The sequence below is a fragment of the Amblyomma americanum genome, chromosome 1, assembly GCF_052857255.1.
Source record: "Amblyomma americanum isolate KBUSLIRL-KWMA chromosome 1, ASM5285725v1, whole genome shotgun sequence".
In the NCBI taxonomy this organism is placed as follows: domain Eukaryota; kingdom Metazoa; phylum Arthropoda; class Arachnida; order Ixodida; family Ixodidae; genus Amblyomma; species Amblyomma americanum.
In genome coordinates, this window is record NC_135497.1 from 272,678,518 (window position 1) to 272,699,328 (window position 20,811).

The 20,811-nt window shown below is 46.1% G+C and overlaps 2 protein-coding genes across 3 annotated transcripts in view; both read right to left on the reverse strand.

Annotated features, from left to right (window-relative positions):
• LOC144115085 (uncharacterized) overlaps positions 1–20,811 on the reverse strand; it is a 120,184-nt gene that overhangs the window by 64,693 nt on the left and 34,680 nt on the right. For both annotated transcript variants that reach the window (XM_077649238.1, XM_077649237.1), the window contains exon 2: positions 16,190–16,341. In XM_077649238.1, coding sequence (XP_077505364.1) covers positions 16,190–16,341 — 152 coding nt within the window. The remainder of the gene's footprint in view (positions 1–16,189; positions 16,342–20,811) is intronic.
• LOC144115079 (uncharacterized) lies at positions 5,082–12,948 on the reverse strand. Its single transcript, XM_077649220.1, has 4 exons — positions 12,774–12,948; positions 8,075–8,135; positions 7,553–7,718; positions 5,082–5,233 (listed from the first exon to the last, which is right to left on the reverse strand). The coding sequence occupies exons 1-4, from the start codon at positions 12,873–12,875 to the stop codon at positions 5,113–5,115; spliced, it is 450 nt and encodes a 149-aa protein (XP_077505346.1). The 5' UTR covers positions 12,876–12,948; the 3' UTR covers positions 5,082–5,112.

Genomic DNA, 20,811 nt, shown 5'->3' on the forward strand with positions numbered 1-20,811 from the left:
TTGTTGTTATCCTCATACTATGGCACATGCCCACATAGGGGGATTGGCCAAGAATTGGGGGGCACAGAGAGTTTTTGAGGTAAATATTTACTGGACGAAAATAAAATTAATGGTAAGGACGGAAGAAGTAAACAAAAAGGAACAACGAAATGAAACGGCAAATGCATAACGCACGCAAGAGATCGAGACTGATGTTTATAGCCGAGTAGTTAAATGATAATGATAATTGTAAGAATAAAATAATATTGAACAAATAAAAAAAAATGAACAAGGTAGCCGACTTTATTCCATTAAAAAATTTTGGTCGGCGATAAACACAGACTTGTGGCTGTACCCAAGTATGGTGGCTCCAAACGACAATATGACTGGGCTGCTCAAACAAAGGCCAAGCTGTTGTAGAGGTTTCTCTAAAAACCGTCTTCGCATCATGATGTACCAGCGACAAAACAACAAAAAATGGTCTATGGATGGTTTCGTGCTCGCCGCAGAATACACAGACGGGATTAAGCGGCAACCCAGACCTGTGCAAATAAAAATTTAAGGGTGGGATCCGGCAGCGGAGCCTTGATAGAGATACCTCAACCTGCCGTGAATGGCATGATTGCCTGCTCCACGAATACCCCCCCCCCCCTTCAACTTCTTGTCCAGTGCACGTGGAGGAGCGAGTGGCGCGAACAGAAGAAGCGCGGGGAGCGGCGCCCCGCCCCTCGAAGCGTGCGCCCCATTACGTGTTCTGTCGCGCGTAACTGCGTTGACACACTGTCCCCGTTGCCCGACTTGCGACGCGTCTCCGTCGTGAGAAGACATGCTTTCAGCGGTTCAGCCCCTCTTGGGCATCGGGGGAGAATCGTGGTCTCTTCATATGCATGCACGAGGGGCGCGATGCTGCCAGCGTTGTTGCGCATGCGACGCACGCTCCCCACAGACGCAGCCGGGGTGAAACCGAGGTGGCGCTCCTGGTGAATGGCTGGTTGCCCCCGCTTCGCGCGCTCCCGGTCTGCAGGGCGCAGGCGCGAGGGACGCGGCCGCGCCGGATTTGGCCTGCTTAATGCGAACAGAGGCCGTTACGGCCAAGCGCTGTATAGATCAAACTATGGCGGCACAAACTGGCAATGAAACATTTGCTTCAAGCAGCACCGGCAACGTCTCGGTGGACAGATTCAGGCCAGTGTGTGGCCGGAGCACGAGACATGCGAGATGAAAATCAGCCGCAAAGTTTCAGAATGTATTTCCTTCCCCATCAGGGCACAAAGAAAAGCAAACATACAGCGTTGCTGACAACGAAAAGAAATAGAATATTATTTAAAGACTTATAGACGACCTATAGTCGAAGCCGAATGTGAGGCAGTCCTCTGTACCTATGCATAGAAACACGCTTTCTAATTAGGGGACAAATTTTGTAACGATTCTTTTCTGCATTCTTTCTTTCGTGCTTCTACAATTGGCAATTGCGGCCTGCGACTTCATGACTATAGTAGGATACAACTTAAAAAAACAGCAGTCGCTAACACTGGGCCATGGTCCGCGGCGTAATGTATTACTCCGCTGGCCCACCGTAATAGTAAACGAAATCAACTTTTTAATCAACTATAATAAACAAGCCAGGTATCAAAATTTTAGTCCCTATAATTTTGTCCTTGTGACTAGTTTTTTACTCAGGTAACAAGAAAAGTTCTAACAACGGTCTACTTTTTTGTCGCGGAGGAAATCTGTGCGGCGGCCCTGAATGTGGGCGGAGCTTCACTGCAGACTTAAGTTGTATCCGACTATAGATGCTAAACAAGTTGTGTCATTCGCCAGCTCCGGATCGAAAACGGAGCTTATAACAATCGCGAAAAGAATCGTCGCAAAATGCGACATGCCTTGCTTTGCATTCGGCGCACAAGCACTCAGTGGTGCGAAAGAACGCTTTGCTCTGGGGTGGCTTGTGTGTCGTGACGTGGCAAGGAATCTGCGCTGAAATATTCACGGATCACAGGACAGGTGGGCAACGTAGCGCTTGGCATATCCGCGTTTTCTTGCTACCCACACCCCTTCCCTGAGCCGCAAACGCTTCAACGGAGTCCCAAGATGAGGTTAAAACTGGGACAAACACCCACGTCCTCCTACACATTTGGTACACATAATGTGTACAGGAATATGAAGATATTAACCGCATTCCATAAACCAGGGGCGCACGAGTAGAGCGATCCTGAAGTAATTCAAAAGAAGAATTTATTAAACTTAAAAAATTATTTGAGAAGATTTGTGATGAGAAACTAATCGAGCCTGCATGAAAACCGAATAAGCTGTGCTGCTGTTCGCGGTGCCTCATGGGAAAGAGTGCATTCAGTTTTAGACGAGTCATTACAAATTCCTGCTATGACGCCCCAACTCGCCCCATTCGAATAAAATACAAAATAATTCCAGTTCCTAGGTTGTTTGAGTACAGGTTTGCCTGTTTTTATAAAAAACAGACTGCAAGAGATACCCCTTTTTGTCCCGTATTGTGCAGCTGGTACCACACAACACGCCGTATACCACTAGAAACGCTGAAATGTTTTCGGTACCCAGATGTAGAACAAACTATGGTTTTGCTATGCTGAAATATATACTACCAAGATGTTTGAACTCTTCTCTTTATAACAATATAAACACAATGTCTTTTCGTGCACTTCGTGAAACTTTTATTGATTAGGTTGTATTAGTACTGAAATACATATTTCGACCGTTTTTTCTTTCCTTGTCATTGTTTAATATATCTAACCCCCTACCTGCATTATAGCACAATCTGTTTTGTTTGAGATGTGAATTGTTATTTGTATGCCGCAAGAACTGCCGCTGCTGTCATCGTCGACATTTTCCGGTGACGAAGCCCGTCAAGCGGTTATTTTGAACCGCTTTTATTTCGTCACCCACGCTTTCTGTAATGGCAAAAAGCGAAATAAACAAAGTGACGTGAAGATTTTACACGAATATAAAAAAAGTTTCCGGCTGTACAGAAGAAAAGCTCTCGTTCTTTGTGCGCTACTGCAACCTTCGGGAGGAACTAGGAGGGAAACTAGTTGAAACGTCGAGAACAACGATGTGAACAGCCAGAGTTTCCCGTATACCATTCATAGAAGGCTGCCTTCTGTTCGTTAATTCACTGACATTGTCGTAACTATTGACGATACACCGCCCCTCCTCCCAGCTGCTGCTTATTACACGCTGTCGATAAATCCCTGCCAACATCACAAGGTCAGGCACCGACTCTAGATACGCCAGTATAGAGCGTACAGCTAGTTACGACCGCAGAAACAAAACCTTTGCTGGAACAATGGTCTGCTCACGGCTTACGGCTTCTCATGTCGGGACAGCAGATGCGGGACTTCTTCGCCCAATTTATCCAGAACGTACAATTACCAATCCATGAACTTTGCCTTCCAGCACACTGAATATGCTACGTTTATATATATGAAATATATGAAAGGAACAAGACGTCCCTGGGAATTGTTAACTTTACCGAGGAGCTCTTCGGGATAGTGGTAAGCTGGGAACCCTTGTTTTTGAAAGCAACAGAGGGAATTGTCTCCGAAAGAATGGCCAATTCGACAGAATGGTTCCCCTGTGTTCTGAAGCTCCTTACGATTGGTGGGCGTCAGCATGCCCGTCGCTTTTTACTGCAGTCGACGTTCGCGTTTCTTTTCCGCATAATGTATACGGTCACATTCAGATGACAACGGCAGCGCTGAATGTCTTTATTCAGCCAAAATCGACAAACGGCTAAAATGCTGCACAGTCATGAAGGTCAAAAACGATCAAGCATCTCCGCCGCAGGCAATTTTCGACCTCGTCTGCTCAGGCTTTCAGCCGCGCACACTTCGCGAGCCGACTGGGAGATCTCAGTGCGCCGTTTTCACCTCTGTTCGCAAGGTTACAAGGATTACGGTAATGGTCCCTAAGAAAAACCAACTGCATTTTCCTCAAGCCGCGCAAGCGTCTGAGATTGACCGTTAAGGTCCTTACCACGCCTCACCATTTGGCTGGCCCCTAACAACGGAAAAGTTTCAATGCCTGTAATGATAGGTATATATATATATATATATATATATATATATATATATATATATATATATATATATATATATATATATATATATATATATATATATATATATATATATGTATATATATATATATATATATATATAGGTCCTTACCACGCCTCACCATTTGGCTGGCCCCTAACAACGGAAAAGTTTCAATGCCTGTAATGATAGGTACACTGTAAAAAATTTTTTCCAAAAAAAACAGACATTTTCTGGCAGCTGTCCTGCCAGAAAATGTCTGTACAGTTCTGTTTTCCGTTTTTCAGTTTTTCGGTTATTTTACAATGTTAGATTTTTATCATTTACCGAAAATCCCTGTAAAATTTCTGTGAAATTTCATTTTCTGTTTCAAAGCAAGTCTGTGATTTTCAGGTTTTTCTTTCTCATTATGTACTGAAAGCTTGTAAAATGTCTGTGAAATTCATTTTTCTGTTTTCAGTTATTCTGTTATTTTACAGTGTTTCTTTTCTGTCATGTACAGAAAATCTGTGAAATTCACTTTTCTGTTTTCAGTTATTCTGTTATTTTACAATGTTTGTTTTCTGACATGTACAGAAAATCTGTGACTGCAAATTGAGTTTAGTTGTCTGTTTTTGGCTGCCCTGTTAATTTACACACAATTTTCTTTTTGGTTTGCAGAAAATATATTTGAAATTCTTGCAATGTTCTGTTTACTATTAGTTGTTCTTTTATTACAATTTTTTTCCCCGCACAAAATACGGTTTCTGTGCAAGCACAAGGGCTCATTAAATTACAAATACGAGCTTTGCATCGTTTATGCCAATGAAAGTGTGATATTACATAATTCGTTGCTCGAGGGAAGTTGCGTGAAGTAATTTAAGAATATCTAAATATGAAACGTTTGCACAACACTGATTTTCATCAGTATAGCATTGCCTGAGAACCAAAAGCCAAGCCGCTTGATATGAATGAACACTTTATTAAATCGAAAGTCGCATCAGCAGTCTTCTATAGCTCGAAGACTATTTCTGAGCCCAACATAACAAAATGTTATACAACACAAGCAACAGAAACTAAAAATCTAAAAGTCATAGTCTTTCAAAGCCGTTGCGAGTGCAGCCACTCTTGGTGACAGGCAGTGCTGCTTCCCGCCATTCTTTTGCACCTTTGTTCCTCTTGCAGGATTAATACCTGCAATAGCCCTGAAACAAAGAGCCACGAGCTATCACTAACGACCAGGCACAAAAACTTAATTTTTATAGTTGAAACACAAAAATATATTCGTTCTACACTTGCACAACCACTCTGACAAGGGCGGATGTGTTAAAAAAATCAGGTCTCATATATGATCCGCTACGTTGTGAGGGGTAAAAGCTAAGTAAAAAAAAACACTAATATCTTACCTGTTCCCACCCAGAAATAAAACTCTAGCTTTGTGAGGCATCACTTTGCTGCTCAAACCTTCTTTTCAAGCTCCTCATAGCGATAAAGTAGCAAGATTCGTTTTATCAACAACCACAGATCAGCATGACTCACAGGCAGTGCTGGGCGGAAAGAGCATACGATGCTTCTACAATGTCATTGTTTACGAGGCATGTGTTGGAGTTTCCGGTCATACAGGTACCATTGGAAACAGAAGTATCTAGGATGCTACTGAAGTCATTTAAGCACCTTGCTTCTCAGTGATCACCTCATTTTACTACCACATATTGAATTACTTGAGATCGACTTTCATCTCCACAAGTGAGGTTTTGATCCAGTGGGTAATGATAAAAGTGTCGGACTAGTTCGTAGCTTATGCGCCGTAGGAACTCATAGCCACTACAGTACATGTGGCCCTATGAATGGAGGAGGATTGAACGGATAAAACAAGGAGAAACGTGCTTTAATAAAACGTTAGGTCTCTTTTGCCTACCTTGCTACAATGGTTTGCCATGTCAGGACGCACCCCTCTCACATAAAAAACAGCCTGAAATCCGTACCCCGATTCCATTACCTTAAGTGTGTGTGTGTGAGATGCGGCAGAAAAAGAGCGGGAGAGACATCTTTTTTCCTTCCGATTGATATTTTATATACAGGGTGATTTTTGTCACTTTTGAAGATATGTTTTAAATACTTAGCTACGTCGGTGTGGTCTTCTGAGCTGGACTGTACAGCAAGGCAGACATTAGGTGCCTCAAATGTATCTGTAGTTACATAATTAACTTTGACTGACTTTTCTATTTTTCATCTCAGAAGCAAGGTAGGTTATGTTGCAAAATTGATGGTCGTCAACTTTGAATATGAGCTGTTTTTAAATACTCCTAAATGGCAGTATCATTCCAGACATCGACCAACAAAAATACACATACGAAAGCTCGTTGAGTCAGCTTTCCACCATTGCATATTCATAGAAAAATCGCTTCTCGCACTTCTAATGCATGCAGCAAGTACAGGCACAGTTAGTGTATTTTTATGATGTATAAGTTAACTAGATTTCGGCAAGAATACGATGCGCAGTTACGGCATTGTATAGATAGGTAAAGTGGGCCAGCCAATTGAACAAGGTTTCCTTCGATACTTCGAAATACATTGCCGAGTAACCAAATTTAAAAATAAGCTTAACCTTCGATGTTGCCAGATAAATTTTGCAATACAACCTTCCCTTTAAAAAGCAGAAATAGCAAAGTTTGTTAGCTAATTTAAGCTGATTAATCGTCTAATTATTCATCCTTATGAGGTACATAATGTCCACTTTGCAGTACAATCCAGCACAATAGAAAGCACCGGCGCATTTCTCACACTTTTTAAAATAGAAGGCTGCAAAGGTTAAAAAACAATTAACGTTTATAATACAGTTGCGTGCTTGTCACTTGCTTTGTTTTTGGTGTTGTGCTTTATTATAACAAAACAAACAAAATACCTGATCTCAGACCTTCACTTTTACTAGAATGCATCCTTGTCTGTATGCTCTTGCATTAGCCTTTCAGCAGAACTAATAGACAGCACACAGGCGTGATCCCAAGCTGCTGCTGTACTGTTAACTATAGAGATAAAAGGTTTCTTTATGACGTCTCGCTGTTTGACACATATTTTCAAAAATGAGACTGGATAATGAGGGCATGTTATTACGTCAGTCAATGGTAAATCAATTATTAATTTCTTGTACTACAATGTTGCTAAATCTCCCTACCTTAAAGCAAATTTTCTTCGCAGCGGCTCCTATACTACAGCACACTACCAAATATCTTTAGCATTATTGCGTCCCAGTGCTAGTTCAATGCCAAACTGAAGAAATGCCAACTTTCACCTCTGTAAGCAAACATCATTGACAGTATGATATTCTCGATGAACACGCACACTGTTCAAAAAGCTTTTCAGTTGAAGTGCATTTTCTTCGCGTACACTCAGTTTAGCAGCGTAGTAACCGCTTTTCTAAATAAGGTTCTGGAAGATTGGCAGACTGCAGTATGCATTTGCACAGGGCATGCTGTGACGTCAGGCAAGTGTACAGGTGAGTGAACATTGGCTTCAGTTCTTACCTCTGTGTGAATTCCAAGCACAGGCTCCTCTCCTTCTGGTACTGGATGTTAAAAGCAAAATGGGCAAAGAACAGCAGCTTGAAGGCCTCGTCTGGCTTCGATGCATGAAGCACTGGATGGGTGTCCATGCAGATTGTGTATGAATTAGCAGTGAGAAAAGTCCATCCTGGAAAAGAGTTGGAAGGAAGCATTATTATTCGCTTTGTCCTTTTTTTATTATGTCTTTCAGTTACACGTAAAGTCTTTATTCAGAGGGGTGGGTCCATCACCATTAGGTTTAGGAGGATAAGTGAATAACGAGGAAGGGATAACGACGAAGATTGCATTGACCTATATATGATAGGCACATCGAGCCAGCAATACTCATTAAGCATTTCAATCAGCGGGAAGTGTATTTTATTAAATTGCATACATTTGTCTAATAAAATAAAGATGTGCATTTCGGACAAGGTAGCACCATTTAGTGCATTTTTCAGCAATTTTTTTAAGAACTGCCCCTTTAGTCAGTCATCAGTATCTTACCTTTCACGCAGATGAAAGGACAGCTTGGCAGATCCCCCAAGTCATCGTCGCTGGCCATCTCCTTATATGAAAAATCCAATTCACATGTGCATTAGCATTAGGATCAGTCAATGGCATGTAATAAAAGAAAAATGTTGCCTTAAGTCCTCAACACAGACGCCATTTCACTTAAATATGAGTTACCATTGCGTCGCACGCTAAAACACACCGCAGCAAGTCTGCTGGCTTTGAGGATAAATTTTTGTTTATGGGCAAGGTTGACATAAAACTTCCAGATTTTTCTGTTATCTCAGTACAAACGTTAGAGACGTGGGTAAAACAATCACTGCACTACTGTTATGAAAGGCAGTGCTGACTTGATTATTGGGAGGAATAAAATAATGGGACACTTCACATTGTGCATTAACGTGCGACGACTGCAAGGAAATAATGCAAACTACATTTATCAGTTTTTACCTCTGTTAGCTTGTAAAACAGCTCTGTCTTCTGAAGATTGCGAGCAGTAGTAGTGGCATGGCTCCGTATTCAACTGCCATTGACTTCCTGTTAGTTTTGGCAGCTTCTATTTCTTGGAGACAAGACTTCACACATTCTTTTTTTACTTGGCTGTGTGCGTAACAAAAAACTTGCCGTCCAACAGTCTTTAGTCGGTCATCGAAAGTCTTTGCAACATTTGAGCCTAGCAAGATGTTTACGTGGTTGGTCAGGTGCTTTGCCTGCAACAGAAATGGCCAGCTTCGCTCAATGTCTCGAATATTTTTGGATGCATTGATAAGCTGACGTTGTGATGCATAAGTCTCTGACATGAGCTGTGCAACCATGGTCTCATCTGGAAACGCAAGCCTGAACTGCGACAGCAAGTCGTCTTTTTTCTTCTCCTGTGAGTCAGCAGTCTCGTCAGATGGAAGCTTTGGTTGCCATGCCACACACCCATATGAGTCTCTCTGAATCTTCACTCGTTTGACACTCAAGTCCAGTTCATCATCCGGTTCGAACTGATGTGGCTGCTCAGAGCTTGGCCTTCGTTTGTTGTTAACACAGTTTTCAAGTTTCCACAAGAGTGTCTCAATACCCGAGCCAATTACTGCCCCATTTAGGGTGTCCTCGAATGTCTTCGGGTAATGGCTCACAATTTCAGCTGCGATGGCCCTCAAGATCTTGCGACCTGGCTTCCTGTTTATGGCAAGAATATGGTCACTCACAAGTCGTACCATTTCATTCAAGTCGCTCTTTACTGGACGCTTCCCTTCTTGGCAAGCCTTCATAAGCTGTGGTGGGAAAACCTCCCAAGGTGTAGAAAAGCTTGCACACTGTGTGCTTGTAGGCGATTGAATGTCGTTGGGAGAAAGTGACACTGGTGGGTTGGGCGTAGCCGCTGAGTGAAACCTTTCAAGAAGAATCCTTCTGCTGATGGGCTTTAAAAATTGCAAATCCTCTTCAACCACATACTTCAGATGTTCCAGGGACTCTACACCACATTGCTGCAGCTTCTGGACTGTCAGCTCTACAATCTCCTTGTCCAGGGCTGGCAGCCAGTTGGAAATTCGTTGTTCCAACTCTATTGCAGCAATCTGAAACACAGTTCAAACTCCATCAAGTAATCCATGCTTCAAAACAAAAACAGGATAACTGCAGCGGGCAAGGTTGTACTGGATCAATGGTGTGTTGTCAAGCAAGCTGTCGAGCTCAATGCACTTGATTGGACCGTCATTACTTAAGATGTTAAAATACTGCATTCCTGGTTCATACGATGTACTAACAGTTTTTACAAGAAAAAAATGCCGGGCATCTTTCGACAGGATCAGCTGTATTTCCCCAAACTTTAGTTCGCCGTTCTGCCGTGACATTACAACTAGCATTTTGCACTCATACAACAGACCCCGAATAGTTGCTTGCTGTGTTGAGAAAATTTCCCCTTCATCAGAAACAACTTCCCGAACTTCGTTCTGAATTTCAGGACTGCAAAGGCTGATCATGAAAGTAGATGCATTGTCGAGAACGTCAGTACTGCTTCCTGAGTTCTTGTAAGCTTGGAAAAGCTGATGCCGCTGAGATAAAGTTAACGTCAAATTCTTGAAATTTTGACAATTTCTAGCACATTTCTTGAAGTAGCTGTGTTTGCTCTCGCATCGCATTGTCCACAATCTGATCAGGGGACCAAACTGCATAATAAGCATTGGATAGTGAAGAAGGTAATGGTGTTTTGGCCTCAATGGAATATTTGGGAACAGAGCTGCTCTGCTTGTCATGTAATCTTCGATGATATCTTGGAGCCTCATAGCCATTGCACTTGTAACTGCTGGCGCAGTAACTAAAAGAACAATTTCTGATCAATCATTAATTGGGAGACGCCTCGCATGCTGACTTTCAACCAATTAGTATAGCAGCACCGTAGATACTAATTTGTACTGTGAACAGCATGCATTTGAATACATAAGCTTGAACACACCTGTCCTGAACATGGTAGAAGTCGTTTTCTTTTTTTATACTGAAACCCAAACAGTGCCTTACATAGGAGCTGTTATTTAGGCTTGTTCTCTGATATATGCATCTGTCACGCAAAGTAAATGGATGATCAGTGTTAGCTAGTCCACGTTGTACTTCTATCGTCGCATTTGCTTTGAATACTGCGGCCATGCACTAGTGCGTGATGATTGCGGTTTTATTTTGGCTTAGTTACAGGCTCTCTTGACTGAGCTGCAGCGTGATTGCGGATGCCTTAAGTTAGTATCTACTACTTTACAAAGGCCGGGAGCCTTCCGCTCAGGTTGTGAATGCATTTCTGCCAGTTTTATAGCGCGAAAGCACTAATCCGGAGGTTCCTACCCCAAGAAAATTCTGCTCTTGCTTACTTGTGAAGCAGCTGCATAGCAGCAGCTGCATAGGAACACTATAACAGTTAGCCAAGCATAGTGATGACACTGTGCCTATACATGATAGCCATAACAAGGGCAACCATGACCCGAACATGAGTTAACTTGGAATTTGGTGCCCGGGCCACCGCCAAATTTCAGCATGGTTCACCCAAAAATTGACCTCAGCCAAACTGGACCAAAACTGATTATAAGTAATCAGTTTTATTCAATACAAGTATATTTAGTTCTCTGCAATGTCCAGTTCAAGTACTGTTAATTTGATTACATTCGGAGAATTTTGGTTATTTAAGTCACTAATTACTCTTCACTAATTAGCAGTCACTAGTCAGGTACTACTAATTGTTAAAATATTATGTCAAGTTCAAGTACTGTTGATTTGGTTGATTTTCTGGTAATTTAATTCCCTAATTGCTTTTGACTAATGAAGGGTCACTTATCAGAGGTCACCATTTCTCCTTTACTACCTCCAGGTCAAATACCGTTCGTCTGATTACATTCGGAGCATTTATAGCCATTTTATTCACTAATTGTTTATCGCTAATTAGGGGTCGGTAATTAAGTGTCAGTATTTAGTCCTTTACTACCTCGAGTTCAGGTAGTGTTCATTTCATTGTAATTTAAGCATGCTGTCAAGCATCTACGCCGTTTGCAATTCTGCGCCAGCCTCCGAAGAGAACTGACACGTGCGGGTGACCGACGACCCGTTCCCCGCATAACATGCATCTCACCGTCCAGAACTGTCCGTAATACGTGATATAGTCCAATATGGTAGTCTCATTAGCCGACAAACAGATCAAACAGCATATTCAACATTAAAATTTTCAGATTATATTTCACAGCCATAGCAAAAGCCGTGTGGAATCTATCTGACGCTTATGCCGATACAGCGGCGGCGACCAGGCCGCCGAGCCTACTGAGGCGAAGACATGCTCCACCGCAATACACGGGGGAGCGCAGGCCGCGTAGCAACCGCAAAGCTGGAAACGAACGATCCACCTCCGGGTCGACGTTGCTTGTCGACAGCTAGGCAAGGGCCAAGACCGCAGCTTTGTTTACTCGAGAAAGTTCGCGTACGCATGCAGAGTCTGAACACTCGTGAGTTCAAAGATACCGTGAGCCGAACGGCCTCCGCGTGAGCAAGATGCGATGCCGCTGCATTCGAAACGACAAGCTGGCGCAGGGCTGGAATCTCGCGAGACTGGTTCGGCTCGCGCGAGTGGCCGGTGCCCCGGTGCGCCGGCCGAATGACGACAGTTGGCGCGGCGGCCAATGCCGCGAGTCGAAGCTCAAGCGAGAACCCGAGCCCTGGCAGATCTCAAATTTAACGCACACACCACGTTAAAACACGCTGCAAAGATTTCAGATAGCCTTTAGATGCTATCGTGAATGCGATGAAAATTAAGAGCTGCGTGGTTGCGGTAGCGAGGCCGCGGCACGATTTAGAAGCTAGCACAATGAAATATGGAATAGACACACGACGCTTGCCGCTACGGCGGCGTCCGCGGCGGCAAGTGATTCGCGCGTGAGCGCTCGTCCTGTTCGTTTTAACTTTTAACTGCGTGTCAAAGCTGCACCTTCACCATGAACAGTTTACGGAGCGTAGGCAGCTTGAAACCGCAAGGCGGAGGATGAAAGTTACGCAGGGCTAGGGCTTTCCCGCTATTTAGTGAGATGCGAGCTATGTGCCCATGCCTTAATATTTCGCTACAGTAATCCACCTCCATCGCACGCAACATCTACAATATAGTTTAGAGATTTCCACCGGTGACACAAAGCAAATCACACTGTCTGTATCAAGTGGCAGAGATTGTTTGTTCACTCACCTTTCCAAATGAAACGAATAAATCGATGCACGAAGACACCAAGCCCCTCTTCATGCGGAAGTCATCTTGCGAAGTGCAGCTCCGCATCAAAAGCAACCACATAGTACTAGTTGTGCGAAAAATTTAGTTTACTACACTCTAGGCTTTAAAAAATAAACGGATGTTTTTTAAGGTGTTCAGGTGCATTATTCGTAGCTTATTTCTTAATAGAGACGCACGTGACTAGACCACGGCGGTCAAAAACAGAAAATGTCTGTTTTTTTGCTTGATCACCTTTCTGTTTTTTCCAGTAACAGATTTTTTCCGTGCGGCAACAGTAAATTTCTGCAAAAACGCCTGTAATTTTACACACTTTTTTTACAGTGTATATATATATATATATATATATATATATATATATATATATATATATATATATATATATATATATATATATATATATATAGGTTTGCATCCGCCCCACACAGAGAGTAATACCCCTGTCACACGGGCCCTCTAAAGGCAATTTGAACTAATGCTCCTTTACGCTCCCAAAGGAGCACTACTTCAAGGGAGTTCGTCCGTGCTACACGGTCGCGGAACGACCTTCGCAAGAAGTTTTTAGCGCCCTCATCGGCGAAAAGCGTTATTAAAATTGCAAACCTCACTGCACATGTAAACACAGAAATGTCACATTTTTTTTGTAAATTAGTTTTATAACCGTATTATGTTAAAGCAACGCCGTTTTAACTGCAATAATGACGTGATTTTCCAAGTACAGAGCATAACATCACAGTGCTGGCTACAATGAGCCCAACTCGCTCAGTCTGGCTCAGGCTCAGCTTCGTTCTTCGGTTGTTCCCTTAATCTTATGAACCACTAATCTTATGAAGTGAATTTATAAAATTAAAATTGAACGTTTCTTTTCTCAATTTATTTATGCTGTTAACTCGCTGGGAGAGAGAGTACTCCCTTGAAGCCTCAAAGGACGAACTCGAGCTGCCTTGTTTCGAAGCTCCTTTGAGGAGCTAGGTGTCATTTAGCGCGTCCGTGTGGCAGCGCGCGTTCGTCCTTAGAGTAATGGAGCATTAGTTCAAAGTACCTTTACAGTGTCCGTATGACAGGGGTATAATAGTCGACTTACCTTGAAGGGCCTTCAGCAGCGACGGCAATGGAAGAAGCAGGCTCACGCTACAAACTCAATACCGTTGACCAAGTTATTAGGCTAATTGAAACCGATGTGCCTTAACTAGAATGATAGCTAAAGCGTGATACTAGCAGCAGCCGACCCCGTGACGCTGCGTATAGACCACAGTTGTCTAGTTGGCCACAAGAGATTTTGGAAATCCGCGAAAAAGCCACACTTCATCGTTCCCTGGTGTTCCGTACTGATATGAGGGTCCACTGTGCCCTTTGCACAGGGAAGGCCAGAGCACGCTCTGCAGTTCGTTGCATGCTTAGACTGCAAAACAATTGGGCTTTTTTTTTTGCGATTTCTGTGTTCAAGAAACTTTTATGGCCAGCTCTACATCACTTACCTTTTGTGGGCTACCGACGCTATAAACAAGCCCAGAAAATGTGGACAAACGCTTGTAGTTTGCGCGGCTGCCACTGCGTTCTGCGTGGCTCTGAAGTTGAAAAATTACCGCGGGAATTTTAAAAACAGATTCTGCAGCGCGTAGGAAGAGTAGGCCATCAGTATCAATATTTTCGCGCACCGTCTCGCCACACTCTAAATTTTCCCACGATTGCAAATGAGATTATTCGCACTGAACTGCGCGCTGTTTGCTGCTGGAGGTCGACAGATGACACTAGTTGGAAATGTCCTATAAAATGTCCAACGTAGCTAAAATGGCGGACTGTAGCGTGATACTAGCAGGAACAGAGCCCATGACGCTCTGTATGCACCACATGTGTCTAGCTGGTATAAAGAAAAAAAAACGAATATAATGGCACCCGCCACCAACCAGTTTCAAAGATGCTACTGTCCATCCATCCCTCCGTCCGTCCGTCTGTCGGGTAGACACACCCGTTGGTGGACTTTTCAGGCCCATCGCCACTTTAGGGAGCTACTACTCCCATATAGGACTACTGCTTGAGCTTGTGCACTCCAAGATGCGGAGAGGTGCACATGGCCGCGAGTGCTTACGTTGTTAGCGCAGCACAGTATAGTAACCAAGGAGGAGGAGGGGGGGGGGGGGGTATAACCAGCTGAGAACATGGGCCAGCAGGTACCCTACATTGTGGGTGAGCCGTTCGCCATGACGCGATTGACAACACTGCAATGAGGCACTCTGCTCATCTCACCTGTTGTTTTTTTTTTTTCTCCTGTTACGTGTGCGCAGTCAACGGCACCTCTTGCTCGATCTCGCGGTTCCACCAACAGTGCAGCCAAAACAGCTAATGTTCTCCTCATCAGTCGTCGTTCGTTTATTTCTCATCACTGCTGTGCTTCGCTTACGGAAATACAGTCGTGCCCGTTAATACGACCCCCGTTAATATGGACACTCGCATTATGGGCAGTGTTTCTGGGGCGCAAACTTTTTCAATATATTTACGCCTCGTTAATATGGAAACTCGCTGTCCGCACAAAGGACAGGGTGGAAATGCACAGTGGCCATTGGGGCCCATTCATTTTTGCCGCGTTAATATGGACAGCGATGAGAAGGAAGTCTCGACTGTGCCAACCAGATCTTTCCTGCATTTTGAGAGCAGGACACCAGTAAGAGGCGGTGCGGAGGTGGAAATGCCTCAATGATGTCTTCTTTTTTTCTCTGTCTTCATGTCTTGCAGTGCTAAGGGAAGGGGCCCAGCCGAAGCGCCTTACGATTTGCCGCTGTGAAAAAGCACTTCTGCAACTTGCGCTACGTTGAAAGCGACATTCAGCAGCTGTCAGCCGTCTGAGAACAGCTATGCACTTACTATCAGTTTGTGTGATGTGAACAGTAGTAATACGTCTTCCCGCCATGAGGCGCCATCATCGGTATCATGCACCACTAGGCGAATAAAACTGCCCCCCCCCCCCCCCCATTATCTGTAAGAAAAAGGCGACCGGGATAATACAACTGCAAGTCATAAGATTTTTGTCTGCTTTCAACTTCACCGCTCACCATGTATACACACAAGCAGAGCTTAGTCAGAAGGTGTTTTTCTTAACATCCTTTTTTTTTCTCTTCAGGATTCGTTATTACGGCCGACTAGCTTTATGGACAGTTTTGTCCGGGAAACAAAGTGTCCCTGACGAGGCACGACTGTATTCGCTCTCGGACAATCCACGTTTAAACGCGGGAAACCGTTGATGTCTGCTTAACATTGCCTGCGATGGGACGGTAGCGGGTGCATGCTGCGCTTATGAAGAGCAGCTGTTGGCCGGAGGTATCCTCGGTCGGCTGGGGCCAAGGAAAACTGAGAGGCTGGAAATGAGGTCGAGCACTTACTCAGAAAACATGTCGGAGGTGCCACTTCCGCCGAGGTGGCTTCTCGGCGCGTGCGCACAGTGTCCTCCGCAGGGCTGAGCACCGTGTGGGAACAGCAGCCGGGCGCAGGTGGAACTCATTTCCATCTTGCTCCTCGTGGGTCGGCCGCAGTTCTGCAAAGATAAACGCCGCGACGAATGAACGAGATCGGCATCTGTCCACGTGGGTCGGGGGAAGCCGCGAGAAAGCATTTCTCACGCCCATTGTCACAGTGCTCGCTCCGCTCGCTGCACGGAAGAGCCACTTGAACCTTGCGTAAATGTAGTCTCGTGCGCGCTGCTCACCATCCGGGGTGAGAAGAGAAAGTTGCGCAATCATCTTGACAACGAGAAAGCTGGAGCTACAGCGACATGCCGACATGCGGAAGTGTCGTGACCATAAAATGCGATGTGAAGAGCACGGGAGGAGCCAATGCCCCCCCACCCCTAGATAGAGGAGGCCTGATCATATCCTCCTCTCCACGCGGCTGACGTAACAGAGCTAGTCGGTGTCGATCTGCGGTTATCGGGGCTCAGTTTTATCGCCATATCGCGTGATTCGGAACATGAGCATGGCCACTGGTTTCGGAATCGCTCGTCGCTTTCAACGACAACTGTCCGGCCCTCATTTCTCTTCGGCATGCCGAACGAGACGGGACAGCTGGAAGTGCGGAAATGCCACTCCACTGCTGTATTCCATTGTGCCGGGCAAATTAGCCCAATGGCCCAGAAGCCAGTGTTTTCGGTTTTCCGCGAGACGTTGAACGCCGAGACAAGTGGCTTCGGGCTATTCCTCGCAAAGGATACATACCATCGCGTTCTTCGAAGGTAAACACCAATGCTGTCAACTGCTTACGCCTATCTCCTGTTGTGAGCTGAACTGGCGCTTCTGAACTCAGGTTTTAGTTGGATAGGAAAATGACATGCGAAGGAATATGTACTCAGAAGCTAAATGGGGACAATATTGCCGCGAATCTTTGCAGTGTTTGTTTATTCTTCCCGTACCACATCCATCAGAGTTGCTGCTTGCGGCTGTGGGGAGGATGGCAGTAATCAGCGTAGCTCCACTCGGACGATTTCGCGGATAACTTCCCGCAAGTTGTCGCTGGCGGTGGCCGTCGTGTCCGAACGGATTGCACAGGCAGAGTGAAGGGCGGTTGTACTGCCGAGCTCGGACGTCGAGGGTCTTTTCGATCGTGCAGGCTTCTTGCATGAATTCGTCGACTGTTTTTGGCGGCTGGCGGACGAGGCTGCGAAAGAGTTGTTCTTTTACGCCGCGCATTAAAACTGAACTTTCTTTTCCTCGGTCATCTCGGGGTCGGCGCGGCGAAATAGGCGCTTCATCTCCTCGACGTAACCACGGACGGGCTCATTCGGAAGCTGGATCCTGGACTCGAGGAGTCGTTCGGCTCTTTCCTCACGACACTGGTGAATACCTGCACAAGTTCCTTCTTGAATAGCTCCCATGTCGTTTGGGAAGACTCGTGGTTTTCATACCACGTGCGTGCTGAGCCCTCCAGTGCGAAAAAGGCGTGCCGGAGTTTCGCCGCATCATCGCAATTGTTGAATGATGCCACGCGCTCATATTGGTCCAACCACTCTTCGGGGTCTTCGCCTAGGGATCCATTGAAGGTTGGCGGCACCCGCGGCTGCTGCAGTATGATCGGGTCCGACATCTTTGGCGAAGTAGTGGTGCTTGTAGCCGCGTCCTTTCGCTGTCTGGTGCGGTCCGGCAAGGTCCCGAACTCAGGTTCCTCTCCCTGGAGACGTCGGCTGGCTCGCTGAGCTTCTGGCTCGTCCTCGGGTGCGAAGCGCTGAGGGCTGGCGTCACGACTTGAAGGGGGCGTCCGGAACATGGAAGGCTACCCCGCACCTCGACCAGATGTCACGTAGTGGTGACGGCAGTCGAAGGAGCGATGAAGACAGACAAAAGGTCTTCTAAAAGAAAACTGTTTATTGGGCTGACTTGCGCCCACAATGGACTGAATCACTAGGCGGCGGCGAAGCGACAAGCGTCCTCGGCGGTCGTCGAACAGAATGCCCGCCGCTGTCGGCCGTGCTCAAGTTAAATCCGATAGCGAACTTCCGAGATCAAGCGTGCAAAGTTACTAAAACATTCCGGAACAACGTAGAATCAGCTCTGCCTTGCTGCGATCAATCGAGATAACTCTAGTCGCGTCTTGCGCCGTAAGCAAAGCGATAAAGCGGCGTGGCGGCAGATTTGAAGAATGAACAAACACTGCAAAGATTCGCGGCAAGAGGCCGGAAAGTTACCGCTCTTGTCGACACAGGAGCCGATTACCCGGTGATGAATAGAAAATTCGTTGCGCAGCTGAGAAAAGTCACAACGGCTTAGGACGGCTCACAAATTCGCACCGCAGGGGGCCACCTCATTGCGCCATCAGGACGATAAACAGCGCGAGTGACTGTCAAAGGACATACCTATCCTGCGACCTTTGTTGTGCTACCGCAATGCTCCCGCGAAGTGATCTTGGGCATGGATTTCCTCAATGAGCATCAGGCGATCATCGACCTGCGATCCAAGCTGATCACGCTTACGACGGGCGAGGCCATCCCTTCGATGAGAACTGGAAAATCACGTTGCCCCGAGTGTCCTGGGGGAAGAAGTGAGCGTCCCACCCCGTTCAAGCGTTATCGTGACTGTAGGCGCCACTAAAGCCATTAACGCTGAAGCCATCATCGAGGGGAACATGCAGTGGCTTCTAGACCGAGGAATCAGCATCGCAAGAGGTATCGCACATTTTCGTAATGGCCAGGCCGAAATACTGCTGGCTAACTTCAGCGAAGAATACCGGCACATTAACAGAGGAACGACGATTGCTTTCTTCGAGGAAATATCCGAAGTACGACACTCCTTCGCCCTCTCCGACCCCTCCGCAGCAGATTCGCCTGACCAAGAGAACTCGCCCACTTTCGACATCAGCCCAGCCCTGCCCCGAAACAGACAAGACCAGATCCGCAATCTGCTTCGAAGTTACAGCGAGTGTTTTTCGTCATTGCCGAAGGTCCGACAAACGCCGATTGCCAAGCATCGCATTACAACGGACCAACACGCCCGACCTTTCCATCAAAGCCCCTACCGGATGCCACCACGAGAACGACAAGCCATCCGGGACCAAGTGGAAGAAATGCTTCGCAACGACGTCATCCAGCCATCAAACAGCCCATGGGCGGCACCGGTTGTTCTATAGTGAGAAAAAAAGACGGCGCACTTCGATTCTGCGTTGATTACCGCCACTTGAACAACATAAAGAAAGACGTCTACCCCCTCCTCCGCATCGACGACACACTGGACCGGCTCTGCAACGCCAAGTATTGCTCATCGATGGACCTCAAGAGCGGCTACTGGCAAATTGAGGTCGACGAAAGAGATCGCGAGAAGACAGCATTCATCACTCCGGATGGGCTGTTTGATGTTTGAGTTCAAGGTGATGCCATTTGGATTCTGTTCCGCACCAGCGACGTTTCAGCGAGTAATGGATACAGTGTGGCAGGCCTGAAGTGGCAAATTTGTCTGGTATATTTAGATGACGTCGTTGTCTTCGCCTCGACCTGTGAAGAGCACCTCAAAAGACTTCGGACAGTACTAGACGCCATCAAGTCGTCTGGCCTAACCTTGAAAGCAGAGAAGTGCCACTATGCCTATGAAGAGCTGCTGTTTCTATATAGGCCATATCGTTAGCAAGGAGGGAGTATGCCCAGACCCGCAGAAAACAGCTGCTATTGAACAATTTCCACCGCCAGCCGATAAGAAAGCAGTGCGCATATTCCTCGGGCTTTGCGTATATTACCGACTATTTGTGAAATACTTTTCCCGCATCGCCGAGCCCCTGATCCAACAGACGAATGCAAACGGGGCCATTTATATGAGAAGCGCCGCAAGCAGAAGCCTTCAACTTCAGCGTCGTTTACAGTCCCCACCAATCCTCGCGCATTTTGATGAAAACGCCGATACTGAAGATCATACCCACGCAAGCATGCAGCGTGGGCCCAGGCGCCGTCCTCGTACAAAAAAGCGACGGGCTGGAGAAAGCCATCGCATACGAGCCGTTCCCATTCCAAGGCCGAGGCTAACTATTCGACAACTGAGAAGGAGTGCCTTGCCATCATCTGGGCTACGCCGAAATTCCGCCCCTACCTCTACGGACAACCGCTCAAGGTGGTCAGCGACCACCACGCGTTGTGCTGGCTTGCCAATTTGAAGGACCCCTCTGGCCGACTCGCTCGATGGAGTCTGCGTCTCCAGGAGTTTGACGTCACCGTCGTTTACAAGTCTGGACGCAAGCACTCTGACGCCGATTGCCTCTCACGAGCCCCTGTAGATGCACCGCCGCCGGACGACGATGAGGACGCCCTCCTGGGACCCATCAGCCCCAGCTCTTTTGCACAGCAGCAACGCTCGGACCCCGACCTAAAACGCCTCATCGAGCACTTGGAAGGCAAAGTTTCTTCACCCCCCGCTTCATTCAAGCGAGGACTATCTTCCTTCTGTGTACAGAATGATGCCCTCCCGAAAAAGAACATCGCAGTGAACAAAACAGCCTACCTCCTTGTTGTACCTGCCTGTCTCCGCGAAGAAATTCT

What these genes read in the sequence shown, in the direction of transcription:
- LOC144115079 (XM_077649220.1), bottom strand. Translation starts at nt 12,875, where the DNA reads ATGTGGTTGCTTTTGATGCGGAGCTGCACTTCGCAAGATGACTTCCGC. An exon ending in TCCTTTCATCTGCGTGAAAG is followed by an intron (nt 7,719 to 8,074) that starts GTAAGATACTGA and finishes ACTCTTTTCCAG; the next exon opens with GATGGACTTTTCTCACTGCT. An exon ending in TGCTTGGAATTCACACAGAG is followed by an intron (nt 5,234 to 7,552) that starts GTAAGAACTGAA and finishes TCTTTGTTTCAG; the next exon opens with GGCTATTGCAGGTATTAATC.